Source organism: Melospiza georgiana, chromosome 21, assembly GCF_028018845.1.
Source record: "Melospiza georgiana isolate bMelGeo1 chromosome 21, bMelGeo1.pri, whole genome shotgun sequence".
Classification (NCBI taxonomy): Eukaryota; Metazoa; Chordata; class Aves; order Passeriformes; family Passerellidae; genus Melospiza; species Melospiza georgiana.
The window spans coordinates 2,137,702-2,159,747 of record NC_080450.1 but is presented as its reverse complement, the minus strand read 5'-3'; the positions used below and the strand labels follow the sequence as shown (position 1 = coordinate 2,159,747).

Genomic DNA, 22,046 nt, shown 5'->3' with positions numbered 1-22,046 from the left:
GCAGTTCGCAGGGGAGTGGGAGGGTAGAAGTTGTTTCACCAACCCCTTGGCTGCTCTGTTCTGGCATTTATTAGCAGAAAATCGTGCCATTGGTTGCCAGGAGCAAAACTCCATGGCCAGCAGGGCACAGGCAGCTCTGAATTAGTTTGACACATCTCTAATTAAGAATTTATTGATAAACCGGGGGAAAAAATCAGTGTCTGCATCTTGGTTCTAAAAGAATTGTAGTAGAGCATTCCCAGGGATGAGTTTTGCCCACCTGAGCCAGAACACCTGGAAAAGCCTCTGGAAGTGGAAGCTTTTCATACTGACCCCCTTTCTGTGGTCACTGTGAAAAACCTGTGTAAAAACTGTGTAAAATCCTCCCCCAGCTCTCTGGGACCCTCTCAGGGGACAGGGACAGAAGCTGAGCTGGTCTTTGTGCAACCAATACAGAGCAAATCAGGAATTTAAAATAACCCGCAGTGAGGGCAGATGAGCAGCACTGGGTTCTGAGGGAAAAAAAATCAGGGTTTTAGACACCTCTGGGTGACATTTATTCCCCAGAAATAATGGTGCTGGGATGCAAGGATAAAATCCAAGGCCCTTTTCCAGCCTGTCCTCTTGTCAGGGCTGCAATCACCTCTGGATCAGCTCTCAGGGAAATGGGGAAGGTTTGGGGTCAGGTCTGCTCCTGGTGTAAATCCTTTGGCTGCTTCACGCTTCTTGCAAAGCAAACCTTGAACCTTTTTGAGAAAAACCCTTGGAAAACTGCTGGGCTCCCCAAAGCACAGCGTTTTTCTCACCAGCTCCAATGTGCTGAAAGGACAGGATTTTCTGTGAACTTTCCCCAAAGAGTCTTGCCTTCTTTTTTCTTCTTCTTTTTTTTTTTTTTTTTTTCCTTTTCTTTGAGAGGGGGAGGAGTTGTGTCTAAAAAAAACAAACCCAACCTGTCGTTCTCAGCCCTGCCAACCTGTCAGTCCAGCCATGCAAGGAGAGAGAGACAGAGCCAGGGAAAGGAGGGAGTGAAGCAGGGATCCTTTGGAACCTCAGCAGGACATTCAGGTAAAGCCCATTCCTCACTTCCTAAATTACACTTTTCCCTGTGTTTGTTCACATAAACAGAAATTCTGTTGCCTTAGAGAGCTCCGAAGTAACTAAACACCCCGGGTGGGAATAACCTGCTCACGGTTCAGTTTGGAGTGTAACCTGGCAGCTCGATGGTTGTTGTTTGGAAACACGGTTTGAGTGGCTGGAATTCGCGTTAATTTGAATATTAAGGAGAGGCAGAGCTTGTTGGAGCCCATGTTTAGGGAGGGTGCTGAGCTGGGTAATTGCAGGGCTGAGCCAGGCTCTAAACACCGCGGGTCAGGGTGAGAACTCCTCAGAGAATGTGGGAAATGGAATTGCAGGGAGAATGTGGGAAATGGAATTGCAGGGAGAACGTGGGAAATGGAATTGCAGGAAATTTTTAAGGCTTGACATCGTGTGCATCTGTATGTACACTTTGAGATAAGAAATGCTGACTTAGAAATGCCATGGGATAGGACAGACATTGGTGAGAGAGAAGTGAAACTAGAAACAAGTTTCAGAGGATGGTCTCACAAATAAGATTAAATAGTTTAGAGAAATAGAACTGTGAAAGGTGCATTGTAGTAGGATCTGCATCAACCATTTTAGATTATTGGATTTAAAGCATTTGCAGCATGGGGTGGCTAAAGTTAATGGGCCAAGAAACACTTGTGTATTGTAATTAAGAAATAATTGGCTTCTGATTGTGATAGTGTGAATTATAACATCTGTGTTGTCTCACCCTTCACATGAGACTGAAAATGGAATAAAAGTTTTGAAAACCCTGCTCAGGGTTTGTGGGGGTGATTGCGTGAGTGTGGGCTGAGGAACAAACAGGAATATTCACAATTTGTTGGATCTGAGGGTCTGTGCCTGAGCACCTGTGTGTTCTCTACCTGTGCAAGGAGCCTGCTGAGAGATTTTCCCTCTCCTACACCATGAAAATCCACAAAAAAAAAAAAAATGTGAGAGAGCAAGAATCCTGCTCATCCCCCTTAGAAATCCCTCCATTCCTCTATTTCTAAACCCTGAGCAAACATTTTAACCTGTCCTGCAAACTCTGAGATCCCTTTCTGAGCAGGCTGAGGATCTGGGAACGTCACACCTGAGGCTGAATGGGGGGCAGGATTTCCTCTCCTTGCTGTCTCTGGGGTTTCACTGCTGCAGCAAGGGGCAGGAACCTGTCCAGAGCAGCTCACCTGGGCAAGCTGAGAGGTGGCAGAGACAATTCACTGTCCCTGGAAGGCTTGGGGTGCCTCTGCCAGGGCTTTGCTTACACAGTCCTGGCTCCTGCACCCTTCCTTGCCGCCAAACTTCCTCAAATCCTTGTGCCTGTGCTGCGATCAAAACTCTTCTCCAGGCAGTGCCCACCACAAGCCTGGAACCCAGAGGGGATGCAGTGATGGGAGAGCCTGAAATTCAGAGAGGATCCAGGGTGGAAGGGCTGAAAATCCAGAGGGGATCCAGGTTGGGAGGTCTGGAAATGCAGAAGGGATCCAGACTGGGAAAACCTGAAATCCTGAGGGGATCCAGACTGTTCTGTCTGGATAAAAACCTTTGCTGGGAGGGCTGAAATCCAGAGGGGATCCAGACTGTGAGAGCCTGAAATCCAGAGGGGATCCAGACTGTCAGAGCTGCTCTGTGTGGATAAAAAACTTTGTAAAGTCCTGGTGTTACATCATTTTCCCTTCCTTCTGGGATCGTGCTCCCCTGGGAGCCCTGACTCATTCTCTGGGATGGTGATGCAGGGTGTGATTATAAACATCTAATTGACAGAAAAACCTTTTTTTTAGAGTGTTTGCTGTAATATTGTTGTGAGCTTGCTCGCTGGAGCTGGAATGGAGAGGGAAGTGCTTTATCAAGTGAGCAGAGTGGGTGGAGAAGAGGAAGTGAATATTTAAGTTTTGGTGGAGATCAACTTTTTTGCTCCTTGTTACAGTAACAGAAATTAGTCACTGAAAGAAGGAAAGAGAGAGATTAATTTCCCGATCTGCAAACACTAATGACCTCACAGCGGTTTTGCATCTTTTTGTTTCTCTTCTCTCTTCTCTTCTCTTCTCTTCTCTTCTCTTCTCTTCTCTTCTCTTCTCTTCTCTTCTCTTCTCTTCTCTTCTCTTCTCTTCTCTTCTCTTCTCTTCTCTTCTCTTCTCTTCTCTTCTCTTCTCTTCTCTTCTCTTCTCTTCTCTCTTCTCTTCTCTCTCTCTCTTCTCTTCTCTTCTCTTCTCTTCTCTTCTCTTCTCTTCTCCTTCTCTTCTCTTCTCTTCTCTTCTCTTCTCTTCTCTTCTCTCTCTTCCTTCTCTTCTCTTCTCTTCTCTTCTCTTCTCTCTCTCTTCTCTTCTCTTCTCTTCTCTTCTTCTCTTCTCTTCTCTTCTCTTCTCTCTTCTCTTCTCTCCAAACTCCAGGATGTTTTTCTGGACCCACATTCTGCTGCTCTCTCCCAATTCCTGCTCTGATAAGGTGTGAATACAGTGAGATAAGGAGATGGGTGCAGCAGATCTGGGGCAGCTGATTCATTTCTGACAAAACCAGGATTATTTCAGCTCTTGCTGATGGATGGTTTGGCAGCGCTGAGCAAACGCCAGCTGATCAATCGGAGTTAACCAGCTGCAAATTCTCTAAATTCAGGTGATACCCAGGCAATCCATATTTTAGATGGGCTCCAAAAGTGTAGCAACAACTCTGCTGGAAGTGTTGGAATTACCAGCGGAATCCTCGCCAGGATTTCTGTGCCTGTCACTTAGGGCACTGATGGATGGGTCATTGGCTCACAGAAATTCTCCTAAAGAACAAAAACTTCAGCAAAAGATGGGTTCCCAGACAAAAAGGTTGAAATCTGAGCAGCCCCTCTGCCAGCAGAGGTTTTGAACATCTCTGGAAAAGTCAGGTTGGAAACCTCCACACTGAGGAAGTTTCTGCTGCTCCCTCACCTCAGTTTGAAAATTAACATCTAGACACAGTTAAGGGATGAAAGGCTTTTATTTCAGTGTTTGATAAGGAATTTTATGGTGCAACAATTGGTTGCAGTTTCAAAATGAAGATCTAGACACAGTTAAGGGGTAAAGGGCTTTTATTTCAGTTCTTGATAAGGATTTTTTATGGTGCAACAATTTGTTATGGTGGAATACACTGAAATGCACACATAGGCTAGATTGCATAGATGATTTTGTAGACCTTGCAAATTAACATATTTGACAAAGATGTTCTAATGAGAGGCTTGAATGGAGTGTCATCTTTTTATCTTAAATCCATCTAAGGGAAAAATACTTTATGGGATATGTTTTAGAGGTGTTTGGTTTTTTAAGACAGCACAAACCTTTCACCAGGCTGCTGCTCCCGCACCCCAGTGTTCCCTGGCATGACTGAAATTCTGGAGATTCTCTGCCCCTTTTTCTGCTCTTAGTCACCTTTCTTGCCAATATTCTCACCCTGAGTTTCTGGTGGGAAACTTTGGTAAGAGAACTCCCCTTCCCCAGTAATTCATTGTGCAATTAAACCACTGTGTGATAAATACAAACGAGCCCAGCGTGCAAACACCACCTCCCATTTCTGTTTGCTTTCAAACCAAGGGACAAGGCCTTGATTTGATTCTTCATTTTTCATCTTCTCTTGTAAAAGAGAACTTGTCTGTCCTGCCTGGCAGGAGGCAAGGCTGGAACTCAAGAAGTGGCTGTGATGAATTTCACAAGGAACTGGTTCATTTCTTGCGTTTTCCAGTCAGGATTCCATCATTGGTTCCTCTTTTTGAAGCAGATAAATTCATGTTCTGAGGGTGCATCCTGGCGAGGATAATCTCCAAATTCCCAGCTTTGTGGTGACATGGTGGGCTGGAGAACTGGGAGAATTGGGAGAATTGGAAGCTGTGGAAAGGTTCAGCAGTAGAACCATTGAATTTTGGAGTTCTCCTTGCTGGGAGAATGGGTCAGCACTTCCCACAGAAGATCTAAGGGTTGATATTTCAGTTTGTCTGGCAAACAAACTGAAAAAAAAAAAAGGTAATTTTGGCCTTTTTTCAGACAAGTTTTCTTCAGGGGAAAACCAAGACTGGCTTCACAGAGCTGTGTGAAAGGACTCACCTGGATAAAAGAGTAAAATTTTACTGGAAGATTTCCATGTTTAATGAAGGCATCTCCATTCCTGAGACAACTTCACAAAACATCCAGTTCCATTTAAAATATTCTCTCCCGAACTGGTTTGAAGTTGGCACTAAATTCTGTGCACCAGGGCACTGTTCTGGGGTGGCAGAACCTTGCAGCACCTGGCCCTGCTCACTCCTGACCCCCCAGACCCGATTTTGGATGGCCCCTTTTGCTCTCCAGGAGATGCTGATCCCCAGCAGCCCCTGGGAGAAAGAGCAATTTCCTACCTGGCTTTGTCCCTCTCAAATACAGATCAGGACAAATCTGAGCCACAGAGATGATATTCGCTTCATGAAAGGGAGAGGCCATAAAGCACGGGCCACTTTCCACCAGGAATCTCAATGGGAGAAATTCAAATATTTCTATTTCCACTCACAAGCCTTCACCAGCTGTTTGGCTATTCATGAAAATCCTCTTCAGAAAGAGTGAGGACTCTTTCCAGGAGCAGCCTGTGGTGAGATTTCCAGTGCAATCTTGCTCTGGATAGCCTTAGAATATTAATCTTTTCATGGTATTTTGTCACCACAACCAGTTGTTCCACAAAGAAATGAGGCAAAAAAAAAAAAAAAAAAAACCCAACAAAAAAACCCCAAGTGACCCTCCAAGAGTTCTTTGAGTTTCTGGTATTCAGGCCTCAAAAAAAAGGTTTGATTTGAACTTTTTCAGTGGGAATAAGTAATTACAGAAAGGCTCGATTTGGATTTTTTTCAATGGGAATAAGCAATTAGTGCTTTGCTTTATCTCCAGCCCGTTCAGTGGAGTTCAGAGGTTGGTGAGGCAGTTTTGGATGGAGGTGCAGTTGCCCTGGCAACAATCGGGAGTGAAATCAGAACCTTTGGAGCAGCCGGTGGAATGCGGTTCCACTTGGATGACAATGGGTCGGTCACAGCGTTTTAATGGGCAGAGTGCGATCCAGCACAATTGGATTTATTGCCACTGTGACATCAGATTAACACCGTTCCTGCAAATTCTTCAGCTTGGGACAGACCTCGCTGAAATCAGTGGAAAAACTTAAAAAAACGGCGTTAAATGTTTTTGTTTTCCAAATCAGGCCGAGGCTGTGTGTCCCAGGGGTTGGGGGGAATAGAGTGAAACCCAAGCTCCCTGCACAGAGCCCTAAGGAGAGGCTGGGCTCCAGGAATGGGTCTGAGAAAGGATCCTGTCAGGAAAATTCATCCACAAACAGCAAAGGTTTCTGTCCAAAAAGAAGACAGAAGAGTCCTTTTTTCTTTATTCTAATAAAGGCAGAGGCCATGGGGCATCCCTGGGGTGTCTCCAATTTTTGGAGGATGCAGCCTCGTTTTTATCCCAATTTCCTGGCTATATTTCCCTCCCTCTTTCCCCATTTCTGAGGTACTTGAGAGGTTCAGACTTCCCAAAACACCTGATCCCAGAGATTCCCCTCTAATGTACAACCCTCCCTTTTCCTTTTTAATTCTTATGGAACTTGTGGGTTTTTCTTTCCTCATTGTTTTAATTCTTACAGAACTTACAGGTTTCCCTTCCTTTCATCTTTCAATGTTTTATTTCATTTATCAGCAACCCTAAAGTTTATTTGTAAAAGCAAATATATTTTTCCATTTATCAATCAGTGGAATCCTTCCCGTTGTTTATCTCCCAGTGCTGGTTTTATCTCCCAGCAGACCCAGAGCTGGTTTGGAAAGACAAATCTGCCATTCCTCTCAAAGCAAGAGGGTCTGATGATGAGGATGGTGATGATGATGATGATGATGATGATGATCTCCTTTTCATCCCAGTATTCCTCTCTCTTTCCCCATTCCTGAGGTACTTGAGAGGTTCAGACTTCCCAAAACACCTGCTACCAGAGACTCCCCTCTAATGTGTAACTCCCCCTTTAATTTTTCTTATGGAATTTATGAGTTTCCCCCATTGTTTCTTTCATCTTTCAATATCCAGTTTCATTTATCAGCCAACCTAATATTTATTTGTAAAAGCAAGTATCTTTTACCATTCATCAATCAGCGGAATCCCTCCCATTGTTTCTTTTATCCCCCAGTCCTGGTTTTATCTCCCGGCAGGTTTTAAAGACAACTCTGCCGTTCCTCTCCCTCCTTTCTGCAGGGTGCTGCCCCAAACCTGCCCGAGAGCTTCCGCCCTGGCTGGGTTTTGTGTCACCAAAACAATCCCAGCGATTTCCAGGAGGGCAATTCGGGCTCTTAGAGCTGATTGCAGCCGCTGACAGACGAGACCTTGCAGGAGCAGGTCCTGAAGCAGCACAGGAAGAAAAGGTTCCCTGTTCTGTGTGGAGGGGCAATATTTCATCCCTCCTCCTGGATGTTTTTCCGATTCCTGCAATAAGGATTCTTTTATTCTGGAGGATCCCAGAGCTCCGTCTAAACAGATAACAATGCCCAGGACTGGGAGAGAAGAATGTGCAGCCTGCAGCTTGAGGAAATGCAGGTTTGAGTGCCAAAATCTGCCCTGAACCAAAAGCACAGGTTTTAAATAATTCAATTTTCAATTATTAAATGGAGATTATTTTAAAATTTCAATTTTAAATAATTTAGCCTCCTAATATAAACACACAGAAAGGTTGGTATCCCTTGGGATGCCCCTGCTGACCTCTGTCACACATAGAAATCCAGAGCCACCTGTTTTGGTGGCATCAGAAATGGCCTTTAGAATTGGAATATTCATGGATGAGAGGCACAGGAATGCTGGAATATTCATGGGTAAGGGGCACAGGAATACTGGAATATTCCTGGATAAAGGGCACAGGAATTTTGGAATATCCATGGATAAAGGGCACAGGAATATTCGAATATTGATGGATAAGGGACACAGGAATGTTGGAATATTCCTGGATGAGAGACACAGGAATATTGAAATATTCATGGGTAAGGGGCACAGGAATGTTGGAATATCCCTGAATAAGGGACACAGGAATATTATAATATTCATGGTTGAGGGGCACAGGAAGATTAGAATATCCCTGGATATGGGACAGAGGAATATTAGAATATTCCTGGATAATGGACACAGGAATGCTGGAATATTCCTGGATGAGAGACACAGGAATATTGAAATATTCATGGGTAAGGGGCACAGGAATGCTGGAATATTCCTGGATAAGGCACACAGGAATATTAGAATATCCATGGATAAAGGGGTATAGGAATTTTGGAATATTTCTGGATAAGTGGCACAGGAATGTTGGAATATTTCTGGATAAGGAGCACAGGAATTATGGAATATTCATGGAAAAGGGGCACAGGAATTTTGGAATATGCCTGGATAAGGGGCACAGGAATTTTGGAATAGCCCTGAAAAAAGGGCACAGGAATATTGAAATATTCATGGATAAGGGACACAGGAATATTGGATTATTCCTGGATAAGGAGCACAGGAATTATGGAATATTCCTGGATATGAGGCACAGGAATGTTGGAATACACATTTTAATTAGGTGGCCCTGAACATTTAACCTGTTTTTCCTTTTGAATCAGTGGAGCTGGTTCCCATTCATGCTTTAATAGGAAAAGCAGATTTTTGTCCTCAGCCGCACTTCTGGTACCCTGCACATCCTTTCATTGTTGATAAGATGCTTTTACCACAATAAATCCCCAGGCTGGTGAGCTGCTCCATTCCTTGGGATCATCCTGGAGAACAATCGAGGCTGACAATGACACAGCCAGCTCTGCGTCCTCCCCAGCGGGAAATGGGCTCGGAGCTCTGTCCATAAACAGCCAAGGGTGTGGAGGGTGAGCGGTGACCTCAGAGCCGCGTTTTACACGGCAGAACAAAGAGATCTCCCAGCCTGATTGGAAAAACACCCCCAGAGCAAACCCAGGGCACAAGATCACAATGATCCACACACGTCAGGGCGTGGAGGAGCCCCTGGCAGCTCCTGCAGACACCGGGAGCAGAGTCCTGGTGAGTGCAGGGAGCAGCAGGGACATCCCTGCATCCCTGGGATGGGCTGCAGGCCCTGATTCTTTGTAGGATTTTGGCTTTTATATATTTTATATGTTTTATATTTTTTATATATTTTATATATTTTTATATTTTTTATATATTTTATATATTTTATATATGTTATATATTTTATATATTTTATATATTTTTATATTTTTTATATATTTCATATATTTTATATATTTTATGTATTTTTGTATTTTTTATATATTTCATATATTTTATATATTTTATGTATTTTTGTATTTTATATATAAAATATATAAAATGTATATACATAAACATATATTTTATGTAAAAATATTAAATATTTCACCTATTTTATATATTTTATATTTTTATACATATTATATATAAAATTTTACGTATTTTATATATATTTATATTTTACATATATTTATATATGTCTATATATATTTATATACATAGAAATATTTTATATATAAAATAGATTTTATATATTTGTAATCCTGCAGCTCTTCAGCATGTAACTCTAAACTCCATGTACAGTGGGAGCTGCTGCTCTCCCATTTGGGGCAGACACAACAATTCCTCTCCAGGCCTGGCAATCAAGGACACCTCACTGCCTCAGGCCCCAGAGATGGAAATAAAAGTGAATTTGGGGGCAGCAAATTTGGGGAAAATGACTTCATTACCTGGAGCTATAATTAGAAGATTAACCCCCAAAATAGACCAAACTTATAAAAGTGTGAAAACCCATGACCTGTTGTCCATTTTGCATGGGCTTTGTCTGCCCTAAATGTACCTGAAGGCTCTTCAATAATTATAACCACTTTTTATTATCTTAATTTTGTCTGACCTCTGCTCTAGGTAGTCCCAAACAGACATCAGCCCATCCTCAGGGCTTTTTGGGGCCATTATTTTGTTCAGATCATTTTCCCTTTGTTCCAGAACTCCTGGCATTGTTTCAGCACCTCTGAGGTCTCTTTTTATTCTCCTTAATTCAATCTTTCCCTCCCTTGATCAGCCTTGAGGTTGCTCCCAAATTAAGATTAAGACACCCCAATGATGTTTTGGGTTTTTTTTTTTTTTTTTCCTGTGGGAAACACCACGTTGTGTTTTTCAAAGACTTCACTTCCCAAGGTTCCTCTCATGCTGAGCTGATGGAGCTTGGCACCAGGTGGAATGTTCTAGAAGAGGAATGCCACCAGCCTGAGCTCATGATTTGGGGCTGGGCAGGCCTTGGGAGTGATTTGGGGTTTCGTTAATCACCTCTGGATTTGTGTTTGAATCTGGCTCTGAGCAAGTCATGCTGTAATTCCATTTTATTTTCAGTGAGGAGTAAAAACAACCCATGAAAAATACAGGATACAAAACAGGATAAGATAAATCTCCCACTGAGGCTGGGTACATCACTCTTGAATTTAATTTAATTTTGATGGCTGATCATTTATCCAACTGCCCTGAATCAGGGCAGTAAATTTCAAACCAGAGGGTGAAATTCTCTTTAGCCACGCTCTTCTCTCTGGTGACAGCACCCCTGTAATAATATTGTGGAATAAATAAGAGAGAGATTTATTTCACAGGCCCACAGCACCTGTGAGGCCAAACAGAAAAGTTGTCTCTCAAAACAATCTTTGGGAATTGCTTTGGCAATAAAATCAACCCGAGTGCAGTTTAGATATCGTTTTTGTGTGTGTGTGTGGAGTGTTGACACTTGCAGTGTAGCAGGTTTGTATTTGATGTATTTTTGTTAACACGGGCCCCGATAAGATCTGCTCCCTCTCTCACCCTGTTTGCCTGGAGAGGTAGAACAGGAAAAACACGGCTGGCTGAGCAGCCTGGTGGCAAACAGCTCGGGATTCCCATCCAGGAGCTCCTTCACAAGCAGGGCTGGGGGAAAATTCCACACCAAGAATTCCAGTCAGGAATTTCACGCTCAGAGCTCTGTCCCGGGCCTTGAGGGGCACAAATCGGCCTCTGTGCGAGTCACAGGGAGGGAAAATCCTGTTTAAAACAACCCCTAGGCTTAATTTATTTTAGATTCTTCTAGCTATATACATTGATCACATCTACACACCTCAATATGGAGCACAGGAATGTTGGAAAATTCATGGATAAGGGGCACAGGAATGTTGGCATATCCCTGGATAAAGGGCACAGGAATATTTCTGGATAAAGGGCACAGGAAATGTTGGAATATTTATGGATAAGTGTTACAGGAATATTGAAATATTCATGAATTAGGGGCACAGGAATTTTGGAATATCCCTGGATAAGGGGTACGAGAATATTAGAATATTCCTGAATATGGGGCACAGCAATATTGGAATATCCCTGAATGAAGGGTGCAGGAATGTTGGAGTATTTCTGGATAAAGGGCACAGGAATATTGAATATTCCTGGATAACGGGCATGGGAATGTTGGAATATCCCTGGGTAAGGAGCACAAGAATATTGGATTATTCCTGGAAAACAGGGCCAGGAATGCTGCAATACCCCTGGATAAGGGTCCCAGGGATGCTGGAATATTGCTGGATAAGGGACACAGGAATATTGGAATATTGCTGGATGTGGTGCCCAGGGATGCTGGCATTCCCCTGTTCAGGGCCCAGCTGGCAGTGCCATGGCCCCAGGCCATGCTGTCCCCTGTGCCCAGGGAGCAGCAAACAGGAAGGAGAGAGAGCTCAGGAAGCAGAGCTGCTCGGTGACGTTAGGGAAGCTGTCCCTGGAAGATCCCTCCTGGCATATCAGCTCCTGCCCTCCCTCACAATCCCAGATAATTCGCAAATAACCGTAATTAATGCTGTGTGTTGGGAAGGGACGCAGCAGCAACACCAGAGCTGGGGCTCTGCGAAATGAGTGCTCAGCACTCTCTGATCTCACCCTGCCATTGTTCCTGGCCTGCCACTCACCCACTGCTGATTACATTAATTCATTAATTACATCATGGCTATTCACGGCTGCCACAAACTGTTCTCCTGCTCCTGGGACAAAGCAGGGGGAAAGTTCCTCGATGGATTTTCTGGGGATGAGAGAAATCCCTGAGGTGCAGTGCGGGGTGGAACCTGCAGAAGGATGGGAATGGAGCTTCCATGGGCATCAGGACAGACACCCTGAGCCAGGGGAGCAGGAATTGCTAATTAGGCTGGCACTGGGGTTTGATTGCCTCACAGCTCATTTGCATTAAAGCCCAGGGGCCTGCGGGGTTAAGGAACAGGTTGGTTACTGATTATATGTAAGTAATATATAATATATATAAATACAACATATATAAAACATGTATAAATAATATATAACACATATAAATATAATATAACATATATAAAAACACATATAAACAATAACTCTAAAAAACCAACAAATTTTATTTTACTGATACATAAACATAAATATAACATTTAAAATAAAATATATTATGTACATCTATCTAATAATTCAAAATCCATTGAAGCATAAATTAAAACATACATTTAAAAATATAAATTAAATACATATAAAAATATAAATTTAAAAACATTAATAATAATAATAATAATAATAATAATAATAATAATAATAATAATAATAATAATAATAATAATAATAATAATAATAATAATAATAATAATTTGATAATAATAATTTGATAATAATAAAAATTGATAATAATAAAAATTGATAGTAATAATAAATTGATAATAAATTCCTGGATAAGTGCCACAGGAATATTGGAAGATCCCTGAATAAGGGGCACAGAAATGCTGGAATATCCCTGAATAACTGGGCACAGGAATATTGGAATATCCCTGGAATAAAGTGCATGGGAATATTACAATATTCATGGATAAAGATCACAGGAATGTTGGAATATCCCTGAATAAGTGGCATAGGAATATTGGAATATCCCAGGAAAAGGGGGGAAGGAAGGAAGGAAGGAAGGAAGGAAGGAAGGAAGGAAGGAAGGAAGGAAGGAAGGAAGGAAGGAAGGAAGGAAGGAAGGAAGGAAGGAAGGAAGGAAGGAAGGAAGGAAGGAAGGAAGGAAGGAAGGAAGGAAGGAAGGAAGGAAGGAAGGAAGGAAGGAAGGAAGGAAGGAAGGAAGGAAGGAAGGAAGGAAGGAAGGAAGGAAGGAAGGAAGGAAGGAAGGAAGGAAGGAAGGAAGGAAAGGCCTTAATGGTGCCCTACAATGGATTTATTTAGGTTTTGTGGGTGGTGAATTTTTTTTTAAGGAACAAGCCTTGGAGCCAATCCCAAAGCAGCCCTGAAGGTTCTGACTTGTCACATTTGTGGTCTCGGAGCTGAAACCCTTCCAGGGTTACACAACAATGACTAAAACTGGAAACCTTTCAGATCATTTCCAAAATGAAGCAGAAATCTGAGGTGATTGCTAAAGCAACACTGCAAAGAGAGAGAGGAACACCACTTTGAGTGTGGGGTGAGAGGGATTATTACCAATTTAAGAGAGACGCAGTTTAATTTGGAGGTTTGGGGTTGTTTTCTTTTTGATTCGATCTCAGAACAGAATTATCCTGGAAGCCAGATCTTCACATTGTTTTGCTTAATGTTTTACAAACAGGCTGTTGAGTGAAGTTGTCACCGAACAAAAATTCACCCCTATTGTTTACACAATGGGAAAAGGGAGTCATAAAAGGGGTGTAGCAGCAATTTGTTAGGTATTAGGTTACGGTGCAAGAGGGATTATCCTCACAAAACACTGAGCCCTGAACTCCAAATATCGGGATTAAATTGACAATTACATCCAGTGAAAGTCTTTGAAAGGCTCAGTTTGATGCTCGAGGCTTTGGATTGACTGTTCTGACAATCAGGAGTTGGAGTTGTTCTGGCACAGCTCAAGAGGAACCACATGAAAATAGAAATGTGATAAGAAAATCTGCTCCTGCTGGTGTTTGCTTTGTGGCAGCTCTTCAATGGGTAAAAGTCGGTGCTGGGTTTGTTCCTGGTTGTGCCACTGCACTCCTTTATGACCTTTGAAATACAGGAATTTCCTCCCGTGTCTGGTTGGGGTGAAGTTTTTAAAGTGTTATCAGTTTGGGGGTTCAGTGTGGAGGCCCCTGAACACAGATCTCTGGAGCACTTCTGTATCTCCCTGAGCATTTCAGGATCCAGCACAGTAAAACCCTGGCCTTGGCTTAGATAATTAACAATTATTCTGGTTTCAGAACTCTGATACATTTATTCTTTAGAACAACTCCCTGCCATTTAAACAAATCTGAGATTTCTCTGTTTCTGCCATTTAAATAAATCTTCTGAGTTTTCTCTGTTTCTGCCTTCCTACCACCCTGCCTGGCTTGGCTGCTTTATTTTTATCTCTGAAAAACTTTCATTTGAAGGGGCGAAATACATTTATAAGAACAGAGAGCAAAAAAAACCCAAAACATTTCAGCTGTGCTGCAGTGCAAGGGGAGGCTCAAGATGTGCACAAACATGCCCAGAAATCCAGGAAAAAACCCACAGAAAGTAAAAGCAAGGCAGAAAAGGGGGAGGGTTTAAGTGTCAGTGTTAGAGGAAGGTGAAAACGCTTCCTGGCAACATCTGAGTCATTTGCAACAGCAGATCCCCGAGGTTTAGTGAGTAGAGAATGCTTTTAAATCCTCCCCCACCCCCGTTGTTAATTTTTACCAGGTAACAGGACCTCTCATGGAACCGTGGGGCTTTCTTAGGGATGTGTCAAATATTTCCCAGTTTGGAAAATCAGGCCTTTGAAACGACTCTGAGGTTGGAGGTCATCAGTCTGGCTGGGACTCTGTGGCCCTTGGTAATAATTTGGTGATAATCAGATTTTGGTGAATGTTCTGCAACAGAGGGACGAACAGCTGGGTTCCCAAACTCCCTGGGCTGCTCTGGGACAGGGAAATCACGTTTCTGCTCCATGGTGTCCCCAGGAATGAGGGACAGACCCTAAAACTGATTTACATAATCCAGGAAAATAATTTGATTCACATAATCCAGGAGCACACAAAGGTGGGCCTGGACATGAATGTTCTGAGCTACATCAGTGTCAGAGAGTTATTAATTATTATACATGATTATTAATTATTATTGTTATTATTATTCCACTTGAGGGACTTGGAGAGGTGGCCTGGAAAAGTGCAGGTTTGGATTATGTTTAAACACACCCGAAATACTGGGCAGGAGTGGCTGAGGAGGCTCTTTCCAGAGATTTTGGGTCACCTGGGGCAGTGTCCATTGTGTAATTTAGAATTTTGGGTCACCTGGGGGCTGTGTTCAATGTGTAATTTGGGGTTTTAGATCCCCTGGGGCAGTGTCCACTGTGTAATTTGGGATTTTGGGTCACCTGGAGCAGTCCCCACTGTGTAATTTAGGGTTTTAGTGGGGCAGTCCCCACTATGCAATGCCAAATGCCTCTGAGAAATCCAAGTTTTAACAAAAGCAAGAAAGCTTAACCCAGGTCCTGGGAGCAGTCCTTGTCTGGTAGCCCTGCTCTGCACTGGTTCTTTTTTGCTCCATCCATCTCCAGGGCTCGATTTCTGATTTTGCTTTAGGGAGCTCTACATCACATTCCCTTTCTTATTGCAGATTTACTTTGGATTGTTTTGGGAAGTCCCAACCTGTTCCCTGGCTTCCTGTACCAGCCAAAAACCCATCTCAGACATCCACTGGAACATTTCAATAAATACAACTTGTGCTTAGGACAAACCCTGTGTAAAGTCAGAATTCCCAAAAGTCATCTCCACATCAAAATTGTCTCCTGGTTGTGGCAGATGACCAGAAAATCAGAGTGGCCTTTACCCCATTGCTGTGTGTGCCCCCATCCAAGGTTCTCCCCACCAAAATCCAAAGTGAAACACAATTTTGCAAATGTGAAGATTTTCTGATGGTGGCAACAGAGAGTGGGATCCATTTAGGAGTATTTCACTCGTAAACTTGAGTCCCTTTTAGAGTCCTGGGGTGTTTAGGAGTATTTTCAATGAACTCTGGTTTGAAGCAATCAATAAGAAAAGCACAACAATCATGGGATATTGAGTTGGGAGGATGAAAGATCATCTAGTGATGATTTTGGGGCCCTGATACCCCAAAATCCCACCCTGGGCACCCTTGGGAGTGGTGTCCAAACCCTCCTGAAGCTCTGGCACCCTCAGGGTTGTGCCCATTCACTGGGCATCATTGGCAGAGGTGTCCAAACCCTTCTGAAGCTCTGGCACCCCCAGGGTTGTGCCCATTCCTTGGGGACTCTCTGGGGGAAGAACCTGTTCCCAAAATCCAACAAAACCTCCCCTGACCCAACTCCAGCATTCCCTGGGTCCTGCCCCTGTCAGACAAGAGAGGTTGGAGCTGCCCCTCAACACAAAGCCCCACAAATATTTTTATTTAAGGTCGCATTGGCTCCTGATTGCAGTTCCCTTCATTTTCACACCTCACATTATGAGGTCCTTAAAAAAAAAAAAAAACAACCAAAGAACCAAACCCTCAACAGTTTCTAGTTTTTGTTTGTTGTTAAAGACAACTTTGAAAATGTTGGGTCTTCAACAGAGCAGGCTGCAGTGTTTGTTTAAAACTCCGAGCAAAGCAAGTCATATGAATGTTTCCAAAGACCCTATTCCAAGAAGTATTTTTGGAAACATTAATGTTGTGTTTTTTAATGAAGGCCACATTCTGAGGCTACGACACCATATGTCACATTCATTTCTGGACTGGAAAAAAAAAAAGAGAAAAAAAAAAAGAAATGGAAACTATGTTTGGCTTTTAAGTGTTTTTGGATGAATGTCTCTGCATGCTTGTCATTGTTCCTTGGATGAGGGGAGAGTTTTTGGGTTGTTAATCCAGTCCATCCAATATATTTCACACTCCTGGGCCTGACTCTCCTCTGCCTGGAAGTGTGTGCAGTCATTTCTGCTCAGCTGAAGGGAGTGAGGACCTGAGGAAAAGAATTCCCCTAGGAAAGTTGGTTTTTCTGAAATTCGCTCTTCTTAAATTCATTTTCCGTGGATTTCTTGGCTCCACTGAAAACCTACGTCCAAACTCTGAAACCAGCTTAAAGATGGGAAAAGGGCTTGTCATTTTTCCATCAAAAACTTGCAGTTTCTGGAAGAATAATGACAGGTTTCCCACAAAAATATTAGGTTTGGTTTTTCTTTTTTTTTTTTTTTTTTTTAATTTTTTTATTTTCCTTTAAGAATATGAGTTAGAAGCATGAAACTAGCAAAAAATTGGAATTTTTCTGCTGTGTCCCCATCACTTCTGGCTGGTTTGTGTGTTAATGGCTGGGATGTCATGAAATGAGCTGGAGACTTGAAGAAAAAGGATTTGCCTTTTTAAATGTCATAGTTTTTATTGGATTTCAGGTGATGAGATCTCAATTTCTAACATAATTCTTGTTCTTGGTCACTGAATATGGCCCAGGACTGGCACTGCTCAGTTCCTCTCTGCTCTGACAGAGGAATCTCCTAATCCACATCACTTCCTAAATTTGTGTCACCCACAACTTCCATGAACACCCTCCCTGTTTGCTCCAAACTCATTAATCAAGATTTAAATATTTTTGGCAGCCGGATATTTTTTGTTTGCCTTGACGAAGGATTTCAGAGGCTTTCCAGGACCTCAGAGGGTTGTTTTTTTTTTTTCATTTGAAATGCAAATAATTTTCTCCAAATTGAACAAACATGTCTCTGTAGCACCAGCTCAGTCAAGTTCACTTCACAAGAGCAGGTTTTTCTGGAACATAAATAATGATGGATGATCGTGTGTTTGATACATTTTTTGGTTAAAACACACCAGCACTGAATTTCCCTGCCTATGTGATTGAAGTTTTACCTCTAAATAAGGGGATTTCCCTATATTTTTTTTCTCAGTGGAGGAAAACAAGGAAAATTGCAAAAAGCAATTAATTACCTCCAATATTTGGCCAAATTTAAGTGGATTTGTGCCATTTGTGACTTCTCAGGGGAGCTCGTCATGCTTTTAATGTTGCTTCACGGGATCATTAAAGGAGTTACTCACAACAGGGTCACCACAAAGGATTGGATTTCTCTTTTCATCTACAGACCAAATTTTAGGGTTGATAAGGTCATTTCTAACTGGTTGAATTTGTAGCTGTGCCACATTTCCAGGCCTGGTTTTGAGCAAAATTGTGTGATGGATGTCACAGCCTGTACCCTTCCAAAAATTACCTGTGATGGTGATTTTAAGCTCACGTGGGGCAGTGTCCACTGAGCAATGCCAAATGGCTCTGAGAAATACAAGTTTTAACAAAACTAAGAGAGGTGAACTCAAGTCCTGGGAGCAATCCTTGTGTCTGCAGTGGTTCTTTTTTGCTCTATCCACCTCCAGGCGTAAATGGAATCAGATCTGGAAATCCAACTAAAAACAGACTTGCTCCTTTATTTCACAGATTTCCAATGAACAAAGCAAACAACCCCTGGGACCTTCTGTAAGCTGAGGCAGAGATGAGGAAGATGAATGACCAAAGTGGCTGCTACAGGCCTGTAAATATCCAGGGGAACAAAGTCAGTTACCGCGGCAGCTGCGGGGACAGCGCGGAAAAGGAGGTGAAAAGGCTGCAGAGGAGATTCCTGCACAAGGATGGCAGCTGCAACGTCTACTTCAAGCACATCTTCGGGGAGTGGGAGAGCTACGTGGTGGACATTTTCACCACGCTGGTGGACATCAAGTGGCGCCACATGTTTGTGATTTTCTCCCTGTCCTACGTGCTCTCGTGGCTGTTCTTCGGCCTGGTGTTCTGGCTGATCGCCGTCCAGCACGGGGACCTGTTCAGTGATGAGGAGGAGGTCACCCCCTGTGTGGCAAACGTGCACAGCTTCACAGGAGCCTTCCTGTTCTCCCTGGAGACCCAGACCACCATTGGGTATGAGCTGTTGTTCGTTTGAGTGTCCCCAAGGAGTCCCCATAAGCTGTTTGTTCGCTGGTAGCAGCAGGCAGGCAAGGAGACTCCACACGGCTTCTGAGGGGGCTCATTAGATTAAGGTTTATTGGGGGTCCCATCCCCAATATTGGGGTTTCTGAGGGTGAAGAGGGGAAGGGGAGGGAGGGGGAGAGAGGGAGAAAAGGGCCAAGAGAGCCTGGTCTGCCTCCCACAGCTTGACAGGGAGATTCAAAGTGGGCACAGAATAAGACTTGGGCCAATGGGATTGCAGATCCATGATACTTCAGGGGAGGATCACAGGCTTGGAATAAACCGTACATTTTCCATTGCTGGCTGGGGGCTCTGTACAAATCACAGATGGGATGGGACTGCTAGGAACAACCTTGAGATGTTTTATTTTCCAGCATTAGTCTCATTACATGGTTATGACAATGGGAAGATGCCATCTCAGAGAGTCCGAGCCAGCTAACTGATTGGTCATTAATTAAAAACAACCAACATGGACCAATCAAGGATGCACCTGTTGCATTCCACAGCAGCAGATAATTATTATTTACATTTTGTTCCTGAGGCGTCTCAGCTTCTTAGGAGAAAAAAAACCTAAGGAAAGGATTTTCCATAAAACATGTCTGTGACACAAACCCCTCTGATTTTATGGATTCCCACAATTCCCCCTCTTGGTTCACTTGTCTAGTTATTCTAGACAAGCATTAATATACAGAATATTTGTCCTTACTTCTCTACTTCTTACATATTTTTTCTACCATTCAATTTGTCCTTTTCTACTTCTTACATAATTTTTCTGCTGACCAATCTCATAGCTACAGCTTAGCTCCAATCACAGTTCTGCTGTCTCTGAGGCGTGCCTTTTGCAGCTTTCCCAAACTCCACTAATTTTATGGATTCCCACAATTCCCCCTCTCGGTTCACTTAAAAAAGAAACCTTTACAGAGGTTTCCATTGGTTTCCAAAGGTTACAAAGGTTTCCATTGGTTTCCAAAGGTTACAAAGACCACCATTTAACTTGAATGTGCCCCCACAGGTACGGCTACCGCTGCGTGACCGAGGAGTGCTCGCTCGCCATCCTCATGGTGATCCTGCAGTCGGTGCTGAGCTGCATCATCGACACCTTCATCATCGGGGCAGCCTTGGCCAAGATGGCCACGGCCCGCAAGAGGGCCCAGACCATCCGTTTCAGCTACTACGCCGTGGTCGGGCTGAGGGATGACAAATTCTGCCTGATGTGGCGCATCGGGGACTTCCGGCCCAACCACATGGTGGAGGGCTCGGTGCGCGCGCAGCTGCTGCGCTACAGGGAGGACAAGGAGGGCAGGATGACCATGGAGTACCGCGACCTGAAGCTGCTCAACGACCAGATCATCCTGGTCACACCTGTCACCGTCGTCCACGAGATCGACAGCGACAGCCCCTTGTACGGCCTGGACCGCAAAGCTCTGGCCAAGGACAACTTTGAGATCTTGGTGACGTTCGTCTACACGGGCGACTCCACGGGCACCTCCCACCAGTCGCGCAGCTCCTACGTGCCCAGGGAGATCCTGTGGGGCCACAGGTTCAACGACGTGCTGCACGTCAAGAAGAAGTACTACAAGGTGGACTGCTTGCAGTTTGAGGAGACCACGGAGGTGTACGCCCCTCACTGCAGCGCCATGCAGCTGGAGCAGAAGGAGCAGGAGTGGAACCGCGCCGAGAAGACGCGGGAGAAGCAAGCGGAGAAGTCAACCCTGGAGATCAAGTACAGCCAAAAGTCCCACAGCGCTGTTGCTCTCGTCACCAGCTGTGAGGAGCCTGAAGAGCCGGTGACAGCTCCCAGCCAGCCTCCTGGAGATGTTTCCTACAGGAAAGCAGCTGTGACCTTGAACAGGCTCTCCATAGAGTCCCAAATCTGACTTTTCCTGCCCTTGGAACCCCTCCCAGCAAACTGTCCCCTCGTAGCTCCTTGGATGCAAACAATGAACTCGTGTGCAGCAGTATTTGTATCCCAGACCTTGCTGACAGCGTGCCCGCACTGTCACACATTGTCACACCCTGTCGCAATGGGCTGGGCTGCCAGGGACAGCTGTGGGCACAAGGGAGCAGCTGCCACTTGGGATGCCCAGAGAGCCCCTCGAGCAAACCCTCTGTGAACTTTCTTCACAGGACTGGCCACGTCCAGGGACACGGAATGACCTCGGCAGGGCACACAAACCATGCCCTGGGTCTTCATTGGTTTGGAAAGCCCATTCCCAGTCCCTCCAGGAAGTTCTGAAGCTCCATTATCCCAGCAAATGATTCCTCAGGTGGAGCCTCATCCCAGAGCTTCTCTGAGGAATCTATGGGGCTGTTCTTTGTAAGACAAGGGAATAGGTGACGCCCCAGGGACAGCTGTGGGCACAAGGGAGCAGCTGCCACTTGGGATGCCCAGAGAGCCCCTCGAGCAAACCCTCTGTGAACTTTCTTCCCCTGCAGGGACCAGGGTTGGCCATGCCCAGAATGACCTCAGCAGGGCACACAGACCATGCCCTGGGTCCTCTGGGTAGGGGTTTCAAAGCTGCCTCACAGGTTTGGAAAGCCCATTCCCAGTTTCTCCAGGAAGCTCTGAAGCTCCATTATCCCAACCAATGATTCCTCAGGTGTAGGAATCCCAGAGCTCCTCTGTGGAATCTATGGGGGTGTTCTTTGTAGGACAAGGGAATAAGTGACCCCAGTGCTCCTGGGAGGCTTTGGACACCCTGTGTTCACACCCTGCCCAGTCCTGTGGGATCCACAATAAAATCCTTGGAGAGCTTTCATTCCCTAATCATGAGCCATTCCCTGAGGTGCTGCTCCCTCAGCAGCTGGAGGTCAGAAAAAAAAAATTAAATCAAAACAAGACCTCCAGTTTTAAATCAGCCAAATCAGGTTGAGCCTTGAGGAGAAGATCATGCCTGGAGTGAGCTGTGCAATATTTTGTATCAAATCTTCATTTCATTTCATTTCATTTCGCTTTTCTTTTTAGCGTATTGCACTTCCTTGCAAAGACAAGGATCAATCTGGAGAACAAATGGGGTGGTTTTGTCAAAATGAAAAAGGCTTGTCTCAGTGTGCTGTGTGAAAATGACCCTTCACGGAGAAATCCAGCAACT

At 44.1% G+C, this 22,046-nt stretch overlaps 1 protein-coding gene across 2 annotated transcripts in view; it reads left to right on the top strand.

Moving 5' to 3' along the window:
* The window catches only part of KCNJ16 (potassium inwardly rectifying channel subfamily J member 16), a 27,481-nt gene extending 6,004 nt beyond the window's left edge, over positions 1–21,477 (top strand). The window contains exons 1-3 of one of the 2 annotated variants that reach the window (XM_058038886.1): positions 995–1,044; positions 18,433–18,906; positions 19,967–21,477. In XM_058038886.1, the coding sequence (XP_057894869.1) occupies positions 18,488–18,906; positions 19,967–20,831 (1,284 nt within the window). In that variant the 5' untranslated portion in view covers positions 995–1,044; positions 18,433–18,487 and the 3' untranslated portion in view covers positions 20,832–21,477. Of the gene's footprint in view, positions 1–994; positions 1,045–18,432; positions 18,907–19,966 lie in introns of those variants that run through there. The other variant, XM_058038887.1, reaches the window with a different exon arrangement.
* The last annotated feature ends 569 nt before the right edge of the window (positions 21,478–22,046 follow it).